The following is a 21,779-nucleotide window of genomic DNA, read 5'->3' as shown; positions in this document are numbered from 1 at the left end:
GTATATCTCCAGCACATCTCAGTATGGACTGGCTGGTGTTGATTGGCCAACCCCAAAAAATGGAAAATTCAGTAATTTATTGGTTTTGCTAATGTCTACAGAAAGTTAGTTCGAAACTTGAATGCTCTCATTAAATTAACAGCTTAGCATACAATCACATACATGCTTCTGATCGCGCGGGCACAGAAGCTGTGCTCGCACGATCACTGCGGGAGCCTGGCTGTTACTGACTGCTGGGCATCCGCTGCAACAGCTAGGATTGGAGAAACCTCCAATCTTGCCATTTGACACCTTAAATGCCGCGGTCAATAGTGATTATATTATAAAGCTGCAGAAGGAGTAAATATAAAACTTAGCTTTTAATAAGCTGTTAAAACGTGGAACATCACACATTTACTTATAAGGACATATACTGACATACATAACATATAAGTGTCAATTAAGTATAGGGTATTGGTTCCTGTGTTAAGATTTTTGTTCAGAGTATAGTCAGAATCTTATACGAGGATCGTATATTGCATCCTTCCCCTCCCCTCTATATGCGTAGTCTAACCCAATCCCTATAGGAAACATGCAAAATTCACATTTTCATTCACACCGTCTGGAGATACCGATCTCATCTTGTATATCCATCTCGACTCTGTCTGTAATAATAATTTATCCCAGTTGCCACCTCTAGGGCTAGGTTCAATATGTTGTATACCCTGGAATCTGATGGATTTTGTGTTTACCCTATGTGCCGAACAAATGTGTCTTGATATTGTAGTGTCTCTTTTGTTTATGATATCATTATAATGATCCCTGATGCGTCTCCTGAACTCTCTTTTAGTCTTCCCCACATAATCATTAGGGCACGTACATTTAGCTAAATATATCACCCCTCTATATTTACAATTAATAAACTGTTTATTCAGGTATCCAATGCCTGTCGTCGCACTAGTAAATGCCCTAGATACCTCAACTGTGTCATGAAGGGTCTGTGGACCCACTGGGCTGTACCATCTTGGCGGTAAGGCAGCTGGCCAACAGTATGCAGGTAAAAGTCTATAGTCCGTATAGGGTACCTGTGGCAGCTCGGAGATGTAGCAGGGCAGGTTTGGCAGGAACTTGGCAGCAGGTGGACGTCAGGTGTGGAGAATCAGAACAGGCGTGGTATCCAACGCAGCACGGCACTAGATCAGGATACAAGTAATAGATTACAGGAACAGGAACACTGGGAGCAGGAAACACTAGGGGGCCATATGCAAGACAGACTAGGAATACAGAACAAAGCTCAGGCATAGAACTAGGGGGCTGGACCCCTCTTATAGTCCAGAGTACTCACGGGTCAAGGTTCATGAATGAGGTCCGGCTGTGGTGAGTAGACGCGAGCGCTGGCTTCTCCTGAGGAGGAGGCTGGGGCCAGCGCTTGCCGACTCGTGGCTGCGGCTGTCAGGCGGAGAACGGAGCTGACAGCCCGCAGCCACGGACATTACAGTATCCCCCCTCTTACGCCCCCTCTTCTTGGGACCAGAGCGAAAGAGAAACTTTTTCAGAAGAGCAGGAGCATTGAGGTTCTCCTCTGGCTCCCAAGACCTCTCTTCAGGACTAAATCCCCTCCAATCCACCAAATAAAAGGTCTTTCCTCTCAATCTTTTGGTGTCTAGGATCTCTTGAACCTCAAAGGTGTCTGAAGGGCCGCTGGCGACAACCACAGGGCTAGGAGTCTTGGTGTAGCGGTTCAGGACCACTGGCTTCAGGAGGGATACATGGAAGGAGTTGGGGACCTTGAGGGTAGTAGGCAGCCAAAGCTTATAGGCTACAGGGTTGATCTGTTGTAGGATCTCGAATGGTCCGAGGAACCTGGGAGCAAACTTGCATGACGGCACCCTTAGTCGAATGTTCCTGGAGGACAGCCAGACCTTTGTGTCTTCTCCTTGTGTCCGCCCTCCGTTTCATACGGTCAACTGCCAGCAGGATGAAGGATCGAGTCTGCCGCTAAATCTGTAGAAAGTCCCTAAAGGCCGTGTCAGCAGCTGGTACCTTGGATGAATCAGGAACCGGGAGAGGTATTCGTGGGTGTTGGCCAAGGACTATGAAGAACGGAGTGTTCCTAGTGGACTTGCTGGTATGATTGTTGTGGGAGAATTCAGCCCACGGAAGCAACTGCACCCAGTCATCATGCTGCCTAGAGACGAAGTGACGCAGGTAGTTCTCCAAGATTTGATTGATCCTCGAGTCCATTGGACTGAGGATGGTAGGCCGAGGAAAAGTCCAACTTCTCACGTAGAAGTCCGCAAAGGGCTCTCCAGAACCTCGAGGTGAACTGAACCCCCCGATCAGACACAATATGCTGCGGCAAGCCGTGCAGGCAGAAGATGTGTTGGATAAACAGCTTGGCCAGTTAAGGAGCAGATGGAAGACCGGTCAGAGGAACGAAGTGGGCCATTTTCGAAAATCGATCCACCACCACCCAGACAGTACTGCATCCGGCAGAGAGAGGCAGGTCAATAACAAAGTCCATAGCTATATGCTGCCAGGGAACATCCGGCACAGGCAATGCCTGGAGCAGACCAGCGGGTCTGGAGTGAGCGACCTTCTTAGCTGCACACACAGAGCAGGAGGAAACAAAGTCCATAACAACTTTGGGCAGAGTGGGCCACCAGAAATGATGGGCAATCAAATCCCGGGTCTTACGGATCCCCGCGTGACCTGCCAGTCTAGAGGCATGTCACCAGCGGAGGACCCTCCTTCGGTCAGCCATGCGCACAAAAGTCCTCCCTGGAGAAATATCCACATACCCTAGACTTGCCCTTGGAGCCTCTCTTGAACAGGAGTGCACCAGCACTGACAGAGGATGCATCCACCTCCAACAAGAACTGTAGAGAGACGTCTGGATGATGGAAGATAGAGGCTGACATGAAGGCACTCTTCAGAGTATTGAATGCGGACTCTGCCTCAGGAGTCCACACCTTGGCGTACATGCCCCTTGGTGAGGTTAAAGATAGGAGATGTCAGTGAAGAGAAGTTTGGGATGAACTGTCTGTAAAAACTGGCGAATCCCAGAAAGCCCTGTATGGCCCTCAAGCCTTGAGGACGTGGCCATTCCAGGACAGACTTTACCTTTTCAGGATCCATCTTGAGATCTCTATTCGAGATGATGTAGCCCAGGAAGGGTAGAGTATCTCTCTCAAATTCGCACTTCCCCAATTTGGCGTACAGATTATTCTCCCTTAACCGCAGCAAGACTTGACGGACATGCTTCTGATGAGTCATAGGATCTGGAGAAAAAAATCAAGATGTCATCAAGATAGACTACTACACAAACATAGAGGAGGTCACGGAAAATGTCATTAATAAACTCCTGGAAGACCGGAGGGGCATTACACAAGCCGAAGGGCATTTCTAGATACTCATAGTGTCCATCACGGGTGTTAAATGCAGTCTTCCATTCATCACCCTGGCGAATGCGGATTAGGTTGTAAGCCCCCCGCAGGTCTACTTGGAAAAAATCTTGGCACCACGTATACAATCAAATATTTCTGAGATCAATGGCAATGGATACTTATTTTTCGCCGTGATCTAGTTGAGACCTCGGTAGTCTATACAGGGACGAAGAGAACCATCCTTCTTTTTGAGGAAGAATAACCCGGCTCCTGCCAGGGAGGAAGACTTGCATATGAAGCCCCGCTCCAAGTTCTCTCTAACATAGGCAGACATAGACAGAGTCTCTGGCAGAGAGAGAGGATATACCCTACCACGGGGAAGGGAAGCACCAGGAACCAGCTCGATAGGACAGTCATATTCCCGATGTGGGGGCAGTGTCTCCGCCTCTTTCTTGCTGAAGACGTCCGCAAATGAAGTAAAATGACTAGGCAATCCTGCCAGTGACTGAGGCACAGGAGGCTGAGCCGAACTAATCTGTCCCAGGCAATGATTGTGACACTCGGTGCCCCGCTGGAGAACCTCTCCAGAGTTCCAGTTGAGGACTGGGGCATGCAATCGGAGCCAAGGCAGGCCCAGCAACACAGGGTCAACGGCTCTGGGTAGGACATAGAATGACAGCAGTTCGGAGTGGAGAGCCCCTACTTGGAGCCTCAGTGGTTTGGTCACAGCAATAACTGGGTCTGGCAGGGGTAGGCCATCCACTGAAGCAATTGTCAACGGGCTCTCCATAGGGGTAGTAGGCAATTGAAGAAGGTCCACCAGGTCTCTACGGATAAAATTTGCAGCGGATCCAGAGTCCAGATACGCAGAGACATGATGCGTTCTCCCGCCAGACACTATGGTCACGGGTAAGGACAATTTGGACGGAAGTCCTTTTTTACCCAGGGTTGCAACTCCTAGCAACCCTAGGCTTTGGGGCTTTTGAGGGCACAGGCGCACAAGATGGCCACCGAAGCCGCAATATAGACAAAGTACCGAAGTGCGTCTACGTTGTCTCTCCTGGGTGGATAGCTTACCTTGGTCCATCATCACAGACTCCTTAGGAGGATCGACATCTGAGGACAGCAGGGGTTGCTGCAAAGTAGGTACCAGACTAGGAGGGTCTCCCTCCCGACTAACCTCTTGGAGGCGTTCTCGGATCCGCATATCAATCCGGGCGGACAGAAGGATGAGGTCATCCAGGGTAGATGGCAGGTCTCGAGCGGCAAGTTCGTCCTTAATTTTAGGAGACAGTCCATGCCAGAATGCAGCTACCAGGGCCTCATTGTTCCATAACAGTTCTCCGGCCCGGGTGCGGAAGTGGATGGCGTACTCGCACACGGAGGTGTCTCCTTGGCGTAGTTTAATCAAGGTAGCCGCTGCAGATGAGACACGTCCAGGCTCCTCAAACACCATTCGAAAAGTCCGGAGAAAGGCTTGGAAGTCACGGGTCTCTGGTCCTTGTCTCTCCCAGATAGGGTTTGCCCATGCAACGGCCTTGCCAGTGAGGAGAGAGATGATGAAAGCGACCCTTGCGCCGTCAGATGAAAATGCCCTAGAATACAGGCTGAAGTGGATCTGGCACTGATTCAAAAATCCACGGCAGGAACCTGCGTCTCCATCATAGCGGCAAAGAAAAGAGGCAAAGAAAAACGCGGATCGACACTGCCAGGAGGTGTAGTCTGAGGATCAACACTACCAGGAGGTGTAGTAGGAGGAACGGCAGCTCGTGCCTCCTGCTGACTTACGAGAATGTTCAAAGCCTGGAGGAGTTGTTCTTGTAGAGACTGGAGGTCCAGCAAATCCGCCCGCATCTCCTGTGACGTCGTCATGGTCTTGGTCGACCAGCGGGGTCCATAGCCTGAGCTTACTGTCACGAAGGGTCTGTGGACCCACTGGGCCGTACCGTCTTGGCGGTAAGGCAGCTGGCCTACAGGACGCAGGTCAAAGTCTATAGTTTGTATAGGGTACCTGTGGCAGCTCGGACAGTAGCAATGCAGGCTTGGCAGGAACTTGGCAGCAGGTGGATGTCAGGTGTGGAGAAGCAGAACATGCGTGGTATCCAACGCAGCAGGGGACTGGATCAGGATACAAGTAATAGGATACAGGAACACTGGGAGCAGGAAACACTAGGGGGCCATATGCAAGACAGACTAGGAATACACAACAAAGCTCAGGCATAGAACTAGGGGGCTGGACCCCTATTATAGTCCAGAGTACTCACCGGTCAAGGTTCATGAACGAGGTCCTGTGCACGCGATGCCCCTTTACGGGATCCGGCTGTGGTGAGTAGACGCGAGCACTGGCTTCTCCTGAGGAGGAGGCTGGGGCCAGCGCTTGCCGACTCGTGGCTGCGGCTGTCAGGGGGAGAACGGAGCTGACAGCCCGCAGCCACGGACATTACAAACTGCTTCACAGGCGAGACATCTAACGCATCTAAAGGTCCCCAGGAGCCAGCATGTTTCAGGGGGTTCATCTACAAAGTGGCTTCACACTAGTTTATCCTTCAGGCTTTTGCTTCTTCTGAATGTGATTTGGGGTCTCCCACCTATAGCTTGTCTAAGGTCTTCATCTTCCATTAATATTCCACAGTGCTTGTTAATTATTTCCCTTATTTCTATGTGAGAACCATCATATGTCCCTATGATGCGCATCATGTTGTCTTTCTGTTCTTTTGCTTTATTGGGTATCAGAAGGTCACATCTTTTCATTCCCACTGCATTGTTAAATGCTTCTTTCAGGATTCTCTTGGGGTATCCCCTCTGTAGAAACCTGTTTCTCAAATCCTCTGCTTGTAGTAAGTCTTCATGTTAGAACAGTTCCTCCTGAAGCGGAGGTATTGTCTCTTAGGTATACCATTTTTTTAGGGCATATGGTTGGGAGCTCTCCCACCTCAGGAGACTGTTTGTTGTGGTAGACTTTCTGAATACATCAGCTATAATCCTACCTTTATCCCCCCTTGAGATTCCCACATCCAAGAAGGCCAGGTTATCTGTATCACTCTCTGAGGTGAATCTAAGTCCTATTTGGTTAGTATTTAAGTCACGAATAAAGTCCCGGAATTCTTCTTGGTTACCTATCCATAGGATGAAAATATCATCAATGAATCTCAGCCATAGGCCTATTGATTCATGCCATTTGCTATTGGTATGTGCAAAGACTATATTTGCCTCCCACCAGCCCAGGAACAGGTTCACATATGAGGGGGCGCATGGGCTTCCCATAGCAGTGCCCCTGAGCTGGTGGAAGTAATGGTCCTTGAACAGAAATACATTTTTGGTCAAGTTGAACTCCAATAATTCCATAACAAATGCATTATGTGCAATAAGATGGTTTCCTCTCATTTTCAAAAAGTGGGAAACAGATTCCAATCCGAACTGGTGCTGAATTGAACTGTATAATGCTACAACATAAATGGAGACAAAAATCATGTTATTCTCCATGACTATGCCCTCTAGTTTTAGAAGTAAATCTGTAGTGTCTCTAATGTATGAAGGGTGACTCAGCACAAATGGGCGCAAGATTCTATCAATGTATATTCCTATGTTCTGGTTTAGGCTGTCAAACCCAGAGATTATAGGTCTCATCTTGAGAGGGTTAGTCCCTTTGTGTATCTTCGGAATTGTATAAAAAGTTGCCACTTTGGGATTTTCTTGGGATAGAAATTGGTGTTCCATTTTACTAACCCCTTCACGCAAAATCACGTAACTGTACGTGATGAGGGTTAAGGGGAAGTATGGAGCGAGCTCACGGGCTGAGCTCGCTCCATACACAGCGGGTGATGGCTGTTACACGCAGCCGACACCTCCCTGCAATGAGTGGAATCAAAGTTCACTTTGATTCCGCCCGTTTAACACCTTAAATGCCACAATCAATCACGACCGTGGCATTTAAAGTGTTAGAATCAGGGGGGCGCCCCCTCAAACTCGCGATCGCACCCCCCCGAGCGGCACGGTTTGCCGGTTACAACGGTTGCTATGGCAGTCTGGGGGCCGAACAAAAGCCCCAAGGTCCGCCATCTTTGTACTCTTTTGAAGCTCCGCCTGCAGGGCTTCAAAGGAGACTGTCAGAATCACGATATACTGCAATACATTAGTATTGCAGTATATCATGCAAGCGATCCAACAATCGCTGCTTCAAGTCTCCTAGGGGGACTAATAAAAAAAGTAAAAAAACAGTTAAATAAAGATTTTTGTTATGTTCTAAAAACAATAAAGTATCAAATGTTAAAAAAAAAAACCTTTTCACATTTTTCCACTAAATCAATGTTAAAAAAAATAAAAGTTAACATAACTGGTATTACCGCGTCCGTAAAAGTCTGAACTATGACAGTATAGCGTTGTTTAACCCGCTCGGTGAATGCTGTAAAAATATATATATATAAAACACGCAAATTGATGTTTTTTGGTCACATTAGCGCTCCAAAAAAATGAAATAGAAAATGATCAAAAGGTCACATATTCCCCAAAATGGTATGGGTGAAAACTACAGCTCGCCCCGCAAAACTTAAGCCCTCACATTGCTAAATTGATGGAAAAATAAAAAAGTTATGGCTCTCAGAATACGGCGACACAAAAGTTTTAGTAAATTTAGCAAATGGTTTTATTTTTTAAAAAGTGGTAAATCATAAAACAAAACATATAAATTTGGTATCGCCGTAATCTTATCAACCTGTAGAATAAGGTGAATATGTAGTTTTTAACGCCTGATGGACGCCGTAAAAACAAAACCCCCCAAAATATGACGTAATTACTGCTTTTTGCCCATTTCACCCCTCAAATATTTTTTTTTCAGCTTCCCAGTACATTATGCGGTACAATAAATGGTGCCATGAAAAACTACAACTTGTCCTGCAAAAATCAAGCCCTCGTATAGCTATATAGATGGAAAAATAAAAAAATGATAGCTTTTGAAATGTGGGGAGAAAGAAACAAAAGTGAAAATTTGAAAAAGGGCTACGTCCTGAAGGGGTTAATGATGTCATTCTGTAATGCCCTCTCCAGAATTATCCTCAGTTCTCCCATAAATATTTCCAAAGGGCTGCCTTGCAATCGATGATATGTTGCTGAGTCAAAGAGAATTGTGTTGCACATATCTAGATAGGGGCCCGTGTCCATCACCACTACGTTACCCCCTTTGTCAGAAGGTTTTATTGTTATTTTTTTATTTGCCGATAGATTATTCAGAGTTCTAGATTCCTCCCTTGTCATATTTCTATGTATAGGTTCCTGGCCTTCAAGAGCCCTTAGATCCTCCTCTACTAGTCTCCTGAAAATCTCTATATTTGGGTTATTACATATTGGTGGCATTTTGGTACTTGTCGATCTTAGATTAGTGAAAGGTCCCTTGCTTCTGTCTCTGATATTATCTTCCAAGAGATCTACAACGTCATTTGCTGTGTCTAGATCAACAGGATCCAAATGAAAGTCCTGACAGGTCCTTTTATTTTTCTCACAAAAAAATTTATGCCAGTGCAGTTTTCTGGAGAATAGGGCTATGTCCTTGGTCCAGACGAAGGAGTCAAATTTCTCCGTCAGGACAAAGGACAGGTCCCTCTCCAGGACCTGTATTTGAATTTGAGTGAGGGGATGTGTAGAGAGATTGATCACTTCATTTTTAGTAATGGTGTTAGAATTGTTTGGTGTCACTTAGTGTATTCACAGAGGGAGGGGGCTCCTTCTGTCAACCCATCGGCGGCCTGCGAACACAATCGCTGGCCGCTGATGGGTTGCCATGGCAGTCGGGGGCCTAACAAAGGCCCTCAGACGTGCCCTGGCTACATGCCCATTCGGCCGCGCCAGAGGCATGGCCTAATACACCCTTCAACATTGAAATCGCAACATTAAAGGTAATGTGTCGCTAGAAAAACATTTTTTTTTTTTTAGCTAAACAGTTAGTGTATAGGTGATTAGACATTGTTCTAATTTTTTTATTTTTTTCACGAGTCAGGAAATATTATAAATTAGATTCTAATTTATAATATTTCCCAGCACTGGTCACTAGATGGAGCAATTCCCAAAATTGCAGCATTGCATGTGGTAAAGCAACTACATTGCTTTATGCTGCAAAATTTGAGAAAACTCACTCGCTCTAGTGAGCTCTCAGAACCCCCCTCCTTTATCCTGGCTAGTGCCGGGAGAAACGAGGGGATTGAACGGTCAAACCTCCTACACTGTGTGTCGCCATTTTTTGAGCTAACACACAGTGTAGTAGGTTAACATACAGTAGTAAACACACACTGAAACACGAACATACATAGAAATAACTTACCTGCTCCTGCCGCCGCCGCTCCCTCCGGTCCGTCCGCTCCGTCTGCTACCGCCGCTCCAACTGCACAAGTCCGGAAGCCGCGACCGGAAGTAGTAATCTTACTGTCCGGCCGCGACTTCCGGTCCACAGGAAAATGGCGCCGGACGTCGCACAGTTCAACTTGGACTGTGTGGGAGCGGCGCATGCGCCGTTCCCACACAGACGGCGTACAGCATAGTGGATGGAACGGGCCCCGTTCGCATTCACTATGGGATGGTAGCTGCCGTATTCCATGTCTGTATGTGTCATTAATCGACACATACAGAAATGGTAAAAAAAAATGGCAGCCCCCATAGTGAAGAAAAAGTGAAAAAATAAAAAAAAATAAAACACAAATCGGAGTAAGGGCTCAATAGCAAGTCCATGAACCCGTAATATGCTACATCGGCTTTACGGAAAAAGCTTTTATGTACCCTGTATACATTGAAGCTGTATCTTGCGGTCAAAGATGAATCTGTCAGGTCTCGGTGAACGCTGGTCTTGTGTGTCTCTAACACTCAGGTCCAGCTATTATCAATCACATCTAAGTTCATGAAATTAGATGTAATTGATAATAGCTGGATCTTACAAAAGGTTAAAGAAAAGATTGTTGAGAGTTTGCACGATGCTAAACATGTATTTAAATAGGCTGCTGATAAACACCGGAAAGCTAATTTTCGCTCAAATTGATGAAGTCCTGTTCATTTAAATCTTCCTAAATCTATGAATGTGCATCCTGCTTTTTTGATGCAAAATGTTCATGCTTCTAAACTTACAAAAGAATTTAATCAGAGATAACCTAAAAAAAACAAAAACAAAAGCCCCTAGGGCGTCCAGAGGACATCTTGGAAAAAAGGGAGCATTGATAGAATTTGAACCCAGAAACTTCTGCATCTCAGGCAGTAGCTCTTCTCTTTCAGCCATCTGAAAGTTTGGACAGCTCCACTGCTGAATCTGTTGTCCAGGTTCTCTTGATTCCTGCCTCTCTGGATTTCTTGCCTTGATTGCTTGATTTGTCTCAGAGGTAAGACTTAATTGGAGCCTATAAAAATCATGATGAACTGCAGTACATTATTACTGCAGTATATCATGCAAGTGATCCAATAATCGCTGGTTCAAGTCCCCTAGGGGAACTAAAATAAAATAGAGTTAAATAAAGATTTTTTGTATAAAAAATAAAAATATTAAAAAAACACCATTCTCATTTTCCCCCAAATGCAAAGTAAAAAAAAAATTAACATAGCTGGTATCGGCGCTTACATAAATGTACGAACTTCTAACATATAACATTATTTAACCAGCACAATGAACACAGTACAACAAAAAAAAATGTAAAGCACCAGAATCGCTGTTTTTTGATCACCTCATCTCCCACAAAAAATGAATTAAAAAGTGATCAAAAAGTCTTATGTACCTCAAAATGGTATGAATAAAAACGAAAGCTCGCTCCGCAAAAAACAAGCCCCATTTCTATTAAATTATATGATAACAACGGCAATTTGTATACATGAGAAGCTGCAATACCAGACGTAACATACCAGATGGACAGGAGTGGAGCTATTTCTGGGAAGCATCTAAGTCTATACAACCCCTTTATGGGGGAAGCTTCTAAGCTGCGCAGCCACACTGCCATGCAGCTTTATGGGGTTTTTCCAAGTTAAAACGTGTATGTGTTAATGCTTTTAACTTATAAATGTAAATACATTTGTAATGTACTTCCAGTTTCCAAATTCGCCCAGTTTCCAAATTCGCCCCGTTTCCAGATGCTGCCGTGGGGCACATGCCTGGTGACGTCACTCTTATCATCAAATAACTTCCGGGTATACGACACGTCACTAGTGACGTGCCGTGTATGGGCTATTTTGAAATACAGCCTGTACCCCGCATGCGCGTTACTGGCTGTATAATAGAACAGCCCATACATGGCACATCGCTAGTGACTAGTTGTATACCCGGAAGGAAATTGATGATCAACACAGCGGCCAGAGAGTGACGTCCCCAGGCATGTGCCCCACGCCAGTATCTGGAAAAGGGGCCAATTTGGAAACAGTAAATACATTACAATTGGATTTGCATTCATAAGTTAAAAGCATTAACACAAACACATTTTAACTCTGGAAACCCCTTTAAGGATAGGGCTACATGGCAACTTTAGCTGCGACACAGGTCGCTGTGTGCCCCTGTGTGAATCGCACGTAATTAAAGTGAATTTGGCTGTGTTGGGACCTACTGGTTAGGGTCAGGGTCGCGGCAACCTGCGGTTTGCAATTCATCCAAATTCATTTAAATTATTTGCAATACAGAGGCACACAGCAATATTTGGCCATGCAACCGGTGTCACTGCCAAAAGTCGCCCTGTAGCCCTAGCTTAGAGGAAAAATTGCTTAGGAATAATACATGGGCTATACCATTCTACTGTGCAGAGACAAGAGTGTACTACACTCATGACTGAACTGATGTTATAGTACAGTGCAGAATTAGTGGTTTATTAAAATAATGACACGTTGTCCAGGTCCAGGGGCAGCAAAGTATCCTCAATAACCTTACCTTTATGCAGTTTAGCCATTGGTATGATGTTGTTACTTATAAACTGCCTTCTTTATCTTCTGCCAGTTATAATGAACCCTGTGTGTTTTGTCTGATAGAACCTTATTCTATATGGCTTGGCATTCATCCAGTTGTTTTTGGCAAATATGAGACGAGCATTAATGCTACTCTAAGTAAGTAGAAGTGTTTCCTTTCTACTCTTCCAAGAATCACATTTTTGGCCAGTCTCTTCCTTGTGAATTCCTGAACACTTGTAAAGGATCTGCCAGGCACAACTTCTGTGGATACGCCCATAGGCAATCAGTCTGCACCTGAGTTTATGTCTCTGAGACTGACTCCAGCTTCCACCACTCAGGCTGGCAGGCTTAGGAGTGGGAGAGCCTATCGCAGCCTGGCGAGACGGAGCTAGCTTTCGCCCTCTGTCTATTTATACCTGCCTTTCCTGTTCCTCCTTGCTTGTGATTCTTCTCTTGTGGTTTCCTGGCCCTGCTACAGCTTCTGACTATTTGATCCTGCTACATACTGACCCTGGCTTACTGACTACTCTCCTGCTCTGCGTTTGGTACCTCGTACACTCCTGGTTTGACTCGGCTCGTTCACCACTCTTGTTGCTCACGGTGTTGCCGTGGGCAACTGCCCCTTTCCCTTTGCTTTGTGTTCCCTTGTCTGTTTGTCTCGTGCACTTACTGAGCGTAGGGACCGCCGCCCAGTTGTACCCCGTCGCCTAGGGCGGGTCGTTGCAAGTAGGCAGGGACAGAGTGGCGGGTAGATTAGGGCTCACTTGTCCGTTTCCCTACCCCCATCATTACATAATCACAAGCCTCACTACCTAGTCTACCCTGGTCCCTGACTCTACTATGGACCCCCTTGAGACCCTGGCCCAGCAAATGCAGGGTCTCTCCCTACAGTTCCAGGCCCTGGCTCAGAGGGTCAACCAGCCTGACGCTACCATGGTAGTGCCCCTCACCTCACCTCTTGAACCCCACCTCAAGTTGCCTGACCGGTTCTCAGGGGACCGGAAGACTTTTCTCTCCTTTCGGGAGAGTTGAAGGCTCTACTTTCGCTTAAAACCTCACTCCTCAGGTTCTGAGAGCCAGCGGGTGGGTATAATTATGTCCCGGCTCCAGGAAGGGCCCCAAGAGTGGGCCTTCTCCTTGGCTCCCTCGAGGAAACCTCCTGTTCCCGTTCTCACCCCTGAGGGGGTGGAATTCGAGGTGGCCAAGATTGTGGACAGCAGGATGGTCCAAGGCTCCCTCAAGTACCTGGTCCATTGGAGAGGATACGGGCCTGAGGAGAGGACTTGGGTACCCGCCCGGGATGTTCACGCTGGGGTATTGGTCAGGAAGTTCCACCTCCGTTTCCCCAATAAACCAGGTCCACTTAGAAAGGGTCCGGTGGCCCTCATAAAAGGGGGGGTACTGTAAAGGATCTGCCAGGCACAACTTCTGTGGATACGCCCATAGGCAATCAGTCTGCACCTGAGTCTATGTCTCTGAGACTGACTCCAGCTTCCACCACTCAGGCTGGCAGGCTTAGGAGTGGGAGAGCCTATCGCAGCCTGGCCAGACGGAGCTAGCTTCCGCCCTCTGTCTATTTATACCTGCCTTTCCTGTTCCTCCTTGCTTGTGATTCTTCTCTTGTGGTTTCCCGGCCCAGCTACAGCTTCTGACTATTTGATCCTGCTCCATACTGACCCTGGCTTACTGACTACTCTCCTGCTCTGCGTTTGGTACCTCGTACACTCCTGGTTTGACTCGGCTCGTTCACCACTCTTGTTGCTCACGGTGTTGCCGTGGGCAACTGCCCCTTTTCCATTAGCTTTGTTACCCTTGTCTGTTTGTCTCGTTCACTTACTGAGCGTAGGGACCGCCGCCCAGTTGTACCCCGTCGCCTAGGGCGGGTCGTTGCAAGTAGGCAGGGACAGAGTGGCGGGTAGATTAGGGCTCACTTGTCCATTTCCCTACCCCCATCATTACAACACTTTTGTTCTTTTGATGTCCTTCTTAGAGTGTTTCATAATTAAGTATTGTTATGTCTTGGACTCATGAAGACGCTGCAGTTGTAGCAAAACATGTCATGCCTAGGGACACTAATACTATTTTATGTATCTACACATAATGCTCCACTTATTACTAGAGGGAACCCATGTCCCATGAAAAATATGATGTTACTTTGAACTGGCTCGCGTTCTATAAAATTGTATATAAGTTTCAATTAGTAGCTTCTATATTTTGACTTGAATATATTCTAAAGAGAATAAATAACTTGAACTAGGGTGTTTAATGTGCAACATGGTCCCAAGTTATCATATAATAATAAAAATTATCAAGTGCTCTATTATCATACATGAGGATATATTTAATAGAAACCACAGCGTAAAAGGATGTGTCTTTCTATCTTGAAGCAGCGGATAAATAGAACTTAAAGGGACTATTCGGACACGGGGCGGTTTTTCGTACTGATGACCTATCCATAGGATAGGTCATCAGTATATGATCGGTGGATGTCCATGCCGGAAGCAGATGGCTCCGGTCACAATATAGTGGCGAGCTGCGGTTCTGCAGCTCTGCACCTATTCAAATGAATAGGAGCAGTGTTGGAGGACTTCAGTACAGCCACTTTACAGTGTACGGAGCCATCTGCTTCCGCCACTGGCCACTGCATAACATCCGGTGACCGGAGGCAGCGGAGCAACAAATCTGTGCGGGGTCCATGTGTCCATGATCATATACTGATGACCTATCCCGTGGATAGATCATCAGGATGATAAACTGACCCGTGCCCAGACAACCCCTTTAAGATTTCTTCTGGTAAGTTTTCCAAAATATAAATGCTCTATACAGGCTACAAACTCTGAGATTCACACATTAAATGGCAGCTGATCCTGTTTACTACTCAGGGTCAGGAACTAATTATTTCTCCTTTAGTGTGTATTGTCTCTTCCGTTATGAGCGTTTTTCTTTTTTTCCCCTGATTGAACTTGAAGGACATTTATGCGAATGTATTCGCATGCATTATTATTCAGGTGCTACATTATTTTTGTAATAATCATTTTCAGCTCCAATATCAGTGTTCTAAATATCTAAAAGATGTATGCAAATTATTATATGTAGACATTCTGGGAATTATTATATGTTATTGGGTTACAGGGTCCAAAAACTATATTTTTAACCCTTCAATATTGAATGGCCAGTATTATTACTCATTTGACTTAAGGGGGTTTTCCAAGATTGTAACATTGATAGGCCAGTAATATCTACTAGTAATTACTGATAGGCCAGTAATATCTAATTACTAGGGGTCCGACCCCTGGCACCCACATGATCAGCTGAATGATGGGCCACAGTTCAGTTCTATTCAAGTGAATGGGACTGAGCTGTAGAACAAGGCATAGCCATAACCATGTATGGCGGTGTGCCTGGGTAAACAATAAAGGGGACGTGGAACTTAATAGAGAGCAGCGGCCCCATCATTTAGAAGGGGTGCCAAGAGTCGGACTCCCAGCAATCATATATTGATGACCTATCCTAGGAATAGGCCATCAATATTACTGTACAGGAAAACCCCTTTAACACCAAGGGAAGAATCCTTATGGTTTCAACAAGAATTTACCTGAAGGTTAGCCTCTGTCCAAATTCTTTTTTTAAAAGGTTTATTTTGTAGTATTGTCGCAGGGCTCTTGACATCTTCTCATAGGTCATGTTTGGTCGATTCTGCAGGAAATAAGTACAATTATTTATTCTCACTATGTTTATGGGCTATTTTTTTCAACTTGTGATAATATTCTGCTGCAAGAAGTGGCCTTTTTTTAAATCATATAAATAAAATGTATCATAACCAATGTGGCACTGATAATGTCAAACATCTTGTGATTTACTAAGAGACAGTAAAACACAAAGAGCTGTCTAGTTGCTGTTAAAACATGTATAAAAGACTAAAATTGGGACAACTTTTCATTGCTTGTTCTTTATTATAACTACTAATTTAATTATTAAAATCCCTACAAATTTTAGGCTTAGGAATCCAGTGGATGGTCCTTAGTGCCTGCTAGCTATCTCTCTATGCATGTCATAAAGGTTGTCAATCATTGAGTCACTGCACCCGTTGAACTCCTAAGCCGAGAATGATAAACTGCAAGTTATAATTAATCTTATCCCACAAGAATATATATCAATCTACTCAACTCCTCCTGCTCTATAACATGATGCACTCAGATCAAACAGCATATATAATATGTATAGCATGATCGTTTCACTTTAATATATTGACTTTCCTGTAATAGGTTGCTGTGCCATTATCTAGGTACAATAGATACAATCACTGGTCAAGATCACAGGAACAGACGCAGAGGTCAGCGATACAAGTCGTAACACCGGAAGTCAGATCAGGTATAGTACAATGCTGGATCTAGGCAGAAATGACCTGATACTCTGGCACCTGTTGGTGCTCAGAGTGAAGCTTATATGGGCTGTCCTATAGTTAGGCATCATGTAACGTCAGGGGGGAGTTTATCAGAATTTAGGTAATGCCATGTACTAGCCACTAGAGGGAGTTCCAGATTGTATTTTGCATTCCAGCCACTAGAGGGAGCTCCGGCATGTATCCTCGCATTCCAGTCAGTAGAGGGAGCTCCTGCCCCGTCTCTGAAACCGTCTGCCCAGGTAAGTACGGACTGAGCATCATTTTGTGACAATACCCCCCTCCTTAGGGGTGGGCTCTGAACACGCCAAAACCGGTTTGTCGGGAAATTTCTTATAAAACTTCTTTAAAAGTTGAGGGACATGCACGTTCGAATTCTTGATCCAACAGCGCTCCTCAGGACCGTAGCCTTTCCAATTAATGAGGAAGTGCAAGATCCCCTTGGATAACTTGGAGTCCAATATTTCATCCACTTCATATTCCTTATGCTGATCAACAGGGATGGAACTGGGAGGTGCCCGAGAGGACAAGAATCTATTGAGGACTACAGGCTTAAGGAGAGAGGCATGGAAGACATTTGGGATGCGTAGGAACAGAGGCAAGGACAAGCGGTAGGCTACTGGGTTTATTACTTGGGATATAATATACGGCCCGATGTAACGTGGGGCAAATTTCATAGTTTGCACTCTGAGTATGATAAAACGAGTGGACAACTAGACTCTGTTCCCTGGTCCTCATCTTGGAACTTTGTGTCTTTCATCCGCCTGGGATTTGTACCTGGCAGATGCTTTCTGAAGATTAGTCTTTACCTGAGACCAGATGTCCGAGAATTCTCGGATGCAGGAATCCGCAGCTGGGACATCAGAGATGGGAAGAGCTGGAAAAGTGGGAAGGCGTGGATGCTTCTGATAGTTGATGAAGAATGGGGACTCAGATGACGATTCGTGGAACAGATTGTTATGTGCGAAATCTGCCCACGGTAGGAGGTCTACCCAGTTGTCTTAAGCTGGAGAGAGGTAGAGTCTTATAAATTTCTCAAGGTCTTGGTTTACCCTCTCTGTCTGTCTGTTGGACTGTGGGAGGTTGGCTGAGGAGAAATTGAGCTTAGCTCCCATTATTTTACAGATAGCTTGCCAGAACCGTGATGTAAATTGAAACCCTGGGTCAGACACAATCTCTTGAGGGCAGCTATGAAGACAGAAAATGTCTCTGATAAAAATAGAAGCCAGGACAGCCGCTGAGGGTAAGCCTTTCAAAGGGGTGAAATGCGCCATTTTGGAAGATTCGGTCTACCACGACCTAGATGGTATTGTACCCTTTAGATGGTGGGAGATAGGTAACAAAATCCATTGAGATGTGGGTCCATGGTTCTTAATAGTTGGCAAACCCCACGAAGCTCTGAACGGCCTTTAGCCCAGTGGGTTGAGGCCAGTCTTGAATAGCCTGGACCTTGACTGGATCCATCTTGAGTCTGGTGCCCGACAGAATGTATCCCAGAAACGGAACGGAGGATTGTTCGAAGTGACACTTCTCCAGTTTACAATAAAGTTGATAGTCTCTCAGTCGGGTTAGGACATGGCGCACGTGGTTGCGGTGATCCGAAAGGGAACGGGAAAAGATCATGTTGTCCAGATAAATGACAACGAAGTGGTACAGCATGTCCCGGAAAATCTCATTTATGAAACTCTGGAACACTGCGGGCGAATTACTCAGGCCGAAGGGCATGACTAAGTACTCGTAATGGCCATCCCTGGTGTTAAAGGCTGTCTTCCATTCAACGCCAGACGATGCGGATGAGATTGTAAGCGCCTCACAGATCGAGCTTAGTGAACACTGTTGCACCATGTATCCGGTCAAATAACTTGGAGAGCAAAGGGAGTGGATACTTATTCTTGACAGTGATCTCGCTCAATTCTCGATAGTCAATACATGGGCGAAGACCACCGTCTTTTTTTTTCCACGAAGAAAGACACTGCGCCAGCTGGAGAAGAGGAATGTCAGATAAACCCCCATTCAAGATACTCCTGGATATATTCAGACATAGCTTGAGTTTCGGTTAGCGAGAGAGGGTAGGTCTGCCCACGAGGAGGAGTTCTATTGGGGAGCAAGTCAATAGTGCAGTCCCAGGGACGATGGGGAGGAAGTTTCTCTGCTTGAGACTTTCTGAAGTCATCTGTGAAGGAAGAGTACTGCGGGGGATGATACCCTCAAGCTTTCAGGTGCACAGAGGAATCAGTTGTCTAAGAGGGGTCACCTTCTTCAAACAGGACGAGTGACACTTAGAACTCCAAGATACAATTTCCCGTGTCTGCCAATCGATATGTGGGGCGTGAATTTGCAACCATAGTATCCCAAGATAACTGGACTGATGGTTTTAGGGACCACAAGAAAGTCAATAAATTCCTGATGCAGGACTCCCACATTCATGAAGAGTGATTTGGTACGGGCCTGGATAGCCTCATCTGGCAGCCGATTTCCATCGATGCCCGCCAGAGAAAAGGGACCAGAAAGTAATTTAATCTGAATTTTCCTCACAGATACAAGAGCTGAGGTGATAAAGCTCCAGAGCCTAGGAAGGCAGAGATGTGTTTAATCCCTACGGGTGTGTGCAGGAGCACTGGGATAGTGAAGCACGATGTCTCTTTTTTCTGTACAGGAGAGAAGCACAGAGGACTTAGAACAAGCTCTCCTTCCTTGTCTAGATTCTGGAGTTTCCTGACCTATTGGGACAGGAAGCTAATAGGTGCCTGGGTGCAGTGCAATACAGGCACATTCATTCTGTTCTCACGTTCCTCCGGGGACAATTTTGCACGCCCAAACTGCATTGGTTCTTCTGGGGGAACCTCAGGTGCTTGGAACTTTGGAGCCAACTTGAAATTGAAACATCTGGATCTCCGCTGCTCAATAGCTCACTCTCGGAAACGGATATCTACTTTGTTACATAGTGAAATCAACTCGTCCAATGAAGGAGGTAGTTCACGAGAGAACAATTCATCCTTAATCGGATTGGACAACCCCTGCCAGAAAACTGCCATCAGAGCCTCGTTGTTCCACTTCAGTTCAGAGGCTAAAGTCCGAAACCGGACCACATACTGGACAATGGTCATGGATTCCTGACGGAGACGTAGCAAGGAGGCTGCGGCAGATGACACTCTTCCCGGTTCAGCAAAAATCTTCTGGAAGGTGTCAAGATAGGCCTGACAGTTGTATAATACAGGGTCATTTTGTTCCCACAAAGGAGAGGCTCATGCCAAGGCCTGTCCGGAAAGCAGGGAGATAATGAAGGCCACTTCGGCTTTGTCAGAGGAAAAATTTCCCGGAAGTAACCCAAAATGGATAGAACACTGGTTCAGGAACTTTTTAGGAGGAAGGATGGGATTCCTTTTTGCCAGTTTCTAGAAGCGCTTAAAATCACTGAGGCGTCGATACAAAAAAAAACCCCGATTTTCACCAGGGATCGCCGCAAGGTTGTTTGGACTTTGGTGCCGGGAATCTGCAGATCGCTCCCTTTAAAATAAGTGGCCTTGAACAGTGCAGATGTTACCACGGATGCAGCCTAGGATCAGGATACAATAGTGTGGTTAGGATCACAGGCACAGATGCAGAGGTCAGAGATACATGCAGAGTCGTAACACAGGAAGTCAGTTCAGGTATAGTACAATGCTGGAGCTAGGTAGAAATTACCTGGTACTCTGGCACCTGTTGGTGCTCAGAGAGAGGCTTATATGGGCTGTCCTATAGTTAGGCGTCATGTGATGTCCGGGGGGAGTTTACCAGAGTTGAGGTAATGCCATGTAATGGAGGTGAACAATGAAAGATGTATCCAGCACTCGGTATAAAAGTTAAATGGTTTATTCGGTCATCTTAAAACAGAAGGTTTAAAACAAAGATCCCGGGACCACGCTTACGCGTTTCAGACCGCTAGGGTCCTTAGTCAAAGCTACAATGCCATGTACTAGCCACTAGAGGGAGTTCTAGATTGTATTTTGCATTCCAGCCACTAGAGGGAGCTCCGGCATGTATCCTCGCATTCCAGCCACTAGAGGGAGCTCCTGCCCCGTCTCTGAAACCATCTTCCCAGGTAAGTACGGACTGAGCGTTGTTTTGTGACATGCAGCAAGCTGGAATATGGAATAGCCATAATTGGGTTAGGATTCCCAGGGCCCAGTCCCCAGGATAGTCTCCAAATGACGGCTAGGCTACAGATGAAGTAGTCAGTGGCGTAGCTATAGGGGTCGCAGCGGTCACAGTTGCGATCGGGCCCCTAAGCCTGGGGGGCCCACGGGCCTCCGTTGCCATACAGCATGCTTGTTAAATTAATTTTCTGTGCCGTGAAGCCGGTACTTCCTGGTTACGGTCACATGGTACACTTAATGTACCATGTGACCGTGTTGTCACGTGACACGTCTTCCAGCCAGTGCAGTGGAAGAGCCGGTGCGGAGGCCTCCAGGTGAGCTGCAGAGTCTGTATTGTAACGTATTGTGTTGTGTTGTATTGTGTTAGCTTGTAATGTATTGTAATGTAATGTATTGTAATGTATTGTGTTGCCTTGTAATGTATTGTGTTGTATTGTGCTGTTTGCGTGGAGAGGGGGGCCCATTAAATGACAGCCCCCCTCCTCTCTCCACCGCAAACTGCACAATACAACATAATACATTACACACTGTGAGTCGCGTCCCCTTTGGGATTCGTGTGAAGACCTCCGGGGGGTCGCGAGTCACTCACCGAGGTCCTGGTTCCATTCAATGCTGGAGCAAGGAGCTGACGTCTCCTTGATCCAGCACTTACTGTCCCCTGAGCTGCTCGACGCAGGCTGGCGAGATGTAGCGACATTATCGCGCCTGTCTGCACTGAGTCACTCATAGCACACACCGGAGGAGGCGAAGGATGCGGGGGGGCTGATATTGCAGGGGGGAGCATTATACTGCATGGGGGCTGATATGGCATGGGTGCTGATAAGATGGGGGGGCATTATACTGCATGGGAGCTGATATGGGGGAATTATACTGTGTGGGGGCTGATATGGGGGGTATTATACTGCATGGGGGCTGATATGGGGGAATTATACTGTATGGGGGGCTGATATGGGGGGCATTATACTGTATGGGTAGCTCATATGG

General features: G+C 46.1%; 1 protein-coding gene across 2 annotated transcripts in view; it reads right to left on the bottom strand.

Annotated features, from left to right (window-relative positions):
• Nucleotides 1–21,779, bottom strand: part of LOC142677628 (transcription factor ETV7-like) — a 112,375-nt gene that overhangs the window by 40,318 nt on the left and 50,278 nt on the right. For both annotated transcript variants that reach the window (XM_075847245.1, XM_075847246.1), the window contains one exon: nucleotides 15,853–15,953. In XM_075847245.1, coding sequence (XP_075703360.1) covers nucleotides 15,853–15,953 — 101 coding nt within the window. The remainder of the gene's footprint in view (nucleotides 1–15,852; nucleotides 15,954–21,779) is intronic.

This window comes from Rhinoderma darwinii, assembly GCF_050947455.1.
Source record: "Rhinoderma darwinii isolate aRhiDar2 chromosome 2 unlocalized genomic scaffold, aRhiDar2.hap1 SUPER_2_unloc_34, whole genome shotgun sequence".
NCBI classification, from domain to species: Eukaryota; Metazoa; Chordata; class Amphibia; order Anura; family Rhinodermatidae; genus Rhinoderma; species Rhinoderma darwinii.
The sequence above is the reverse complement of the archived record's forward strand: the minus strand, read 5'-3'. Positions and strand labels throughout refer to the sequence as shown.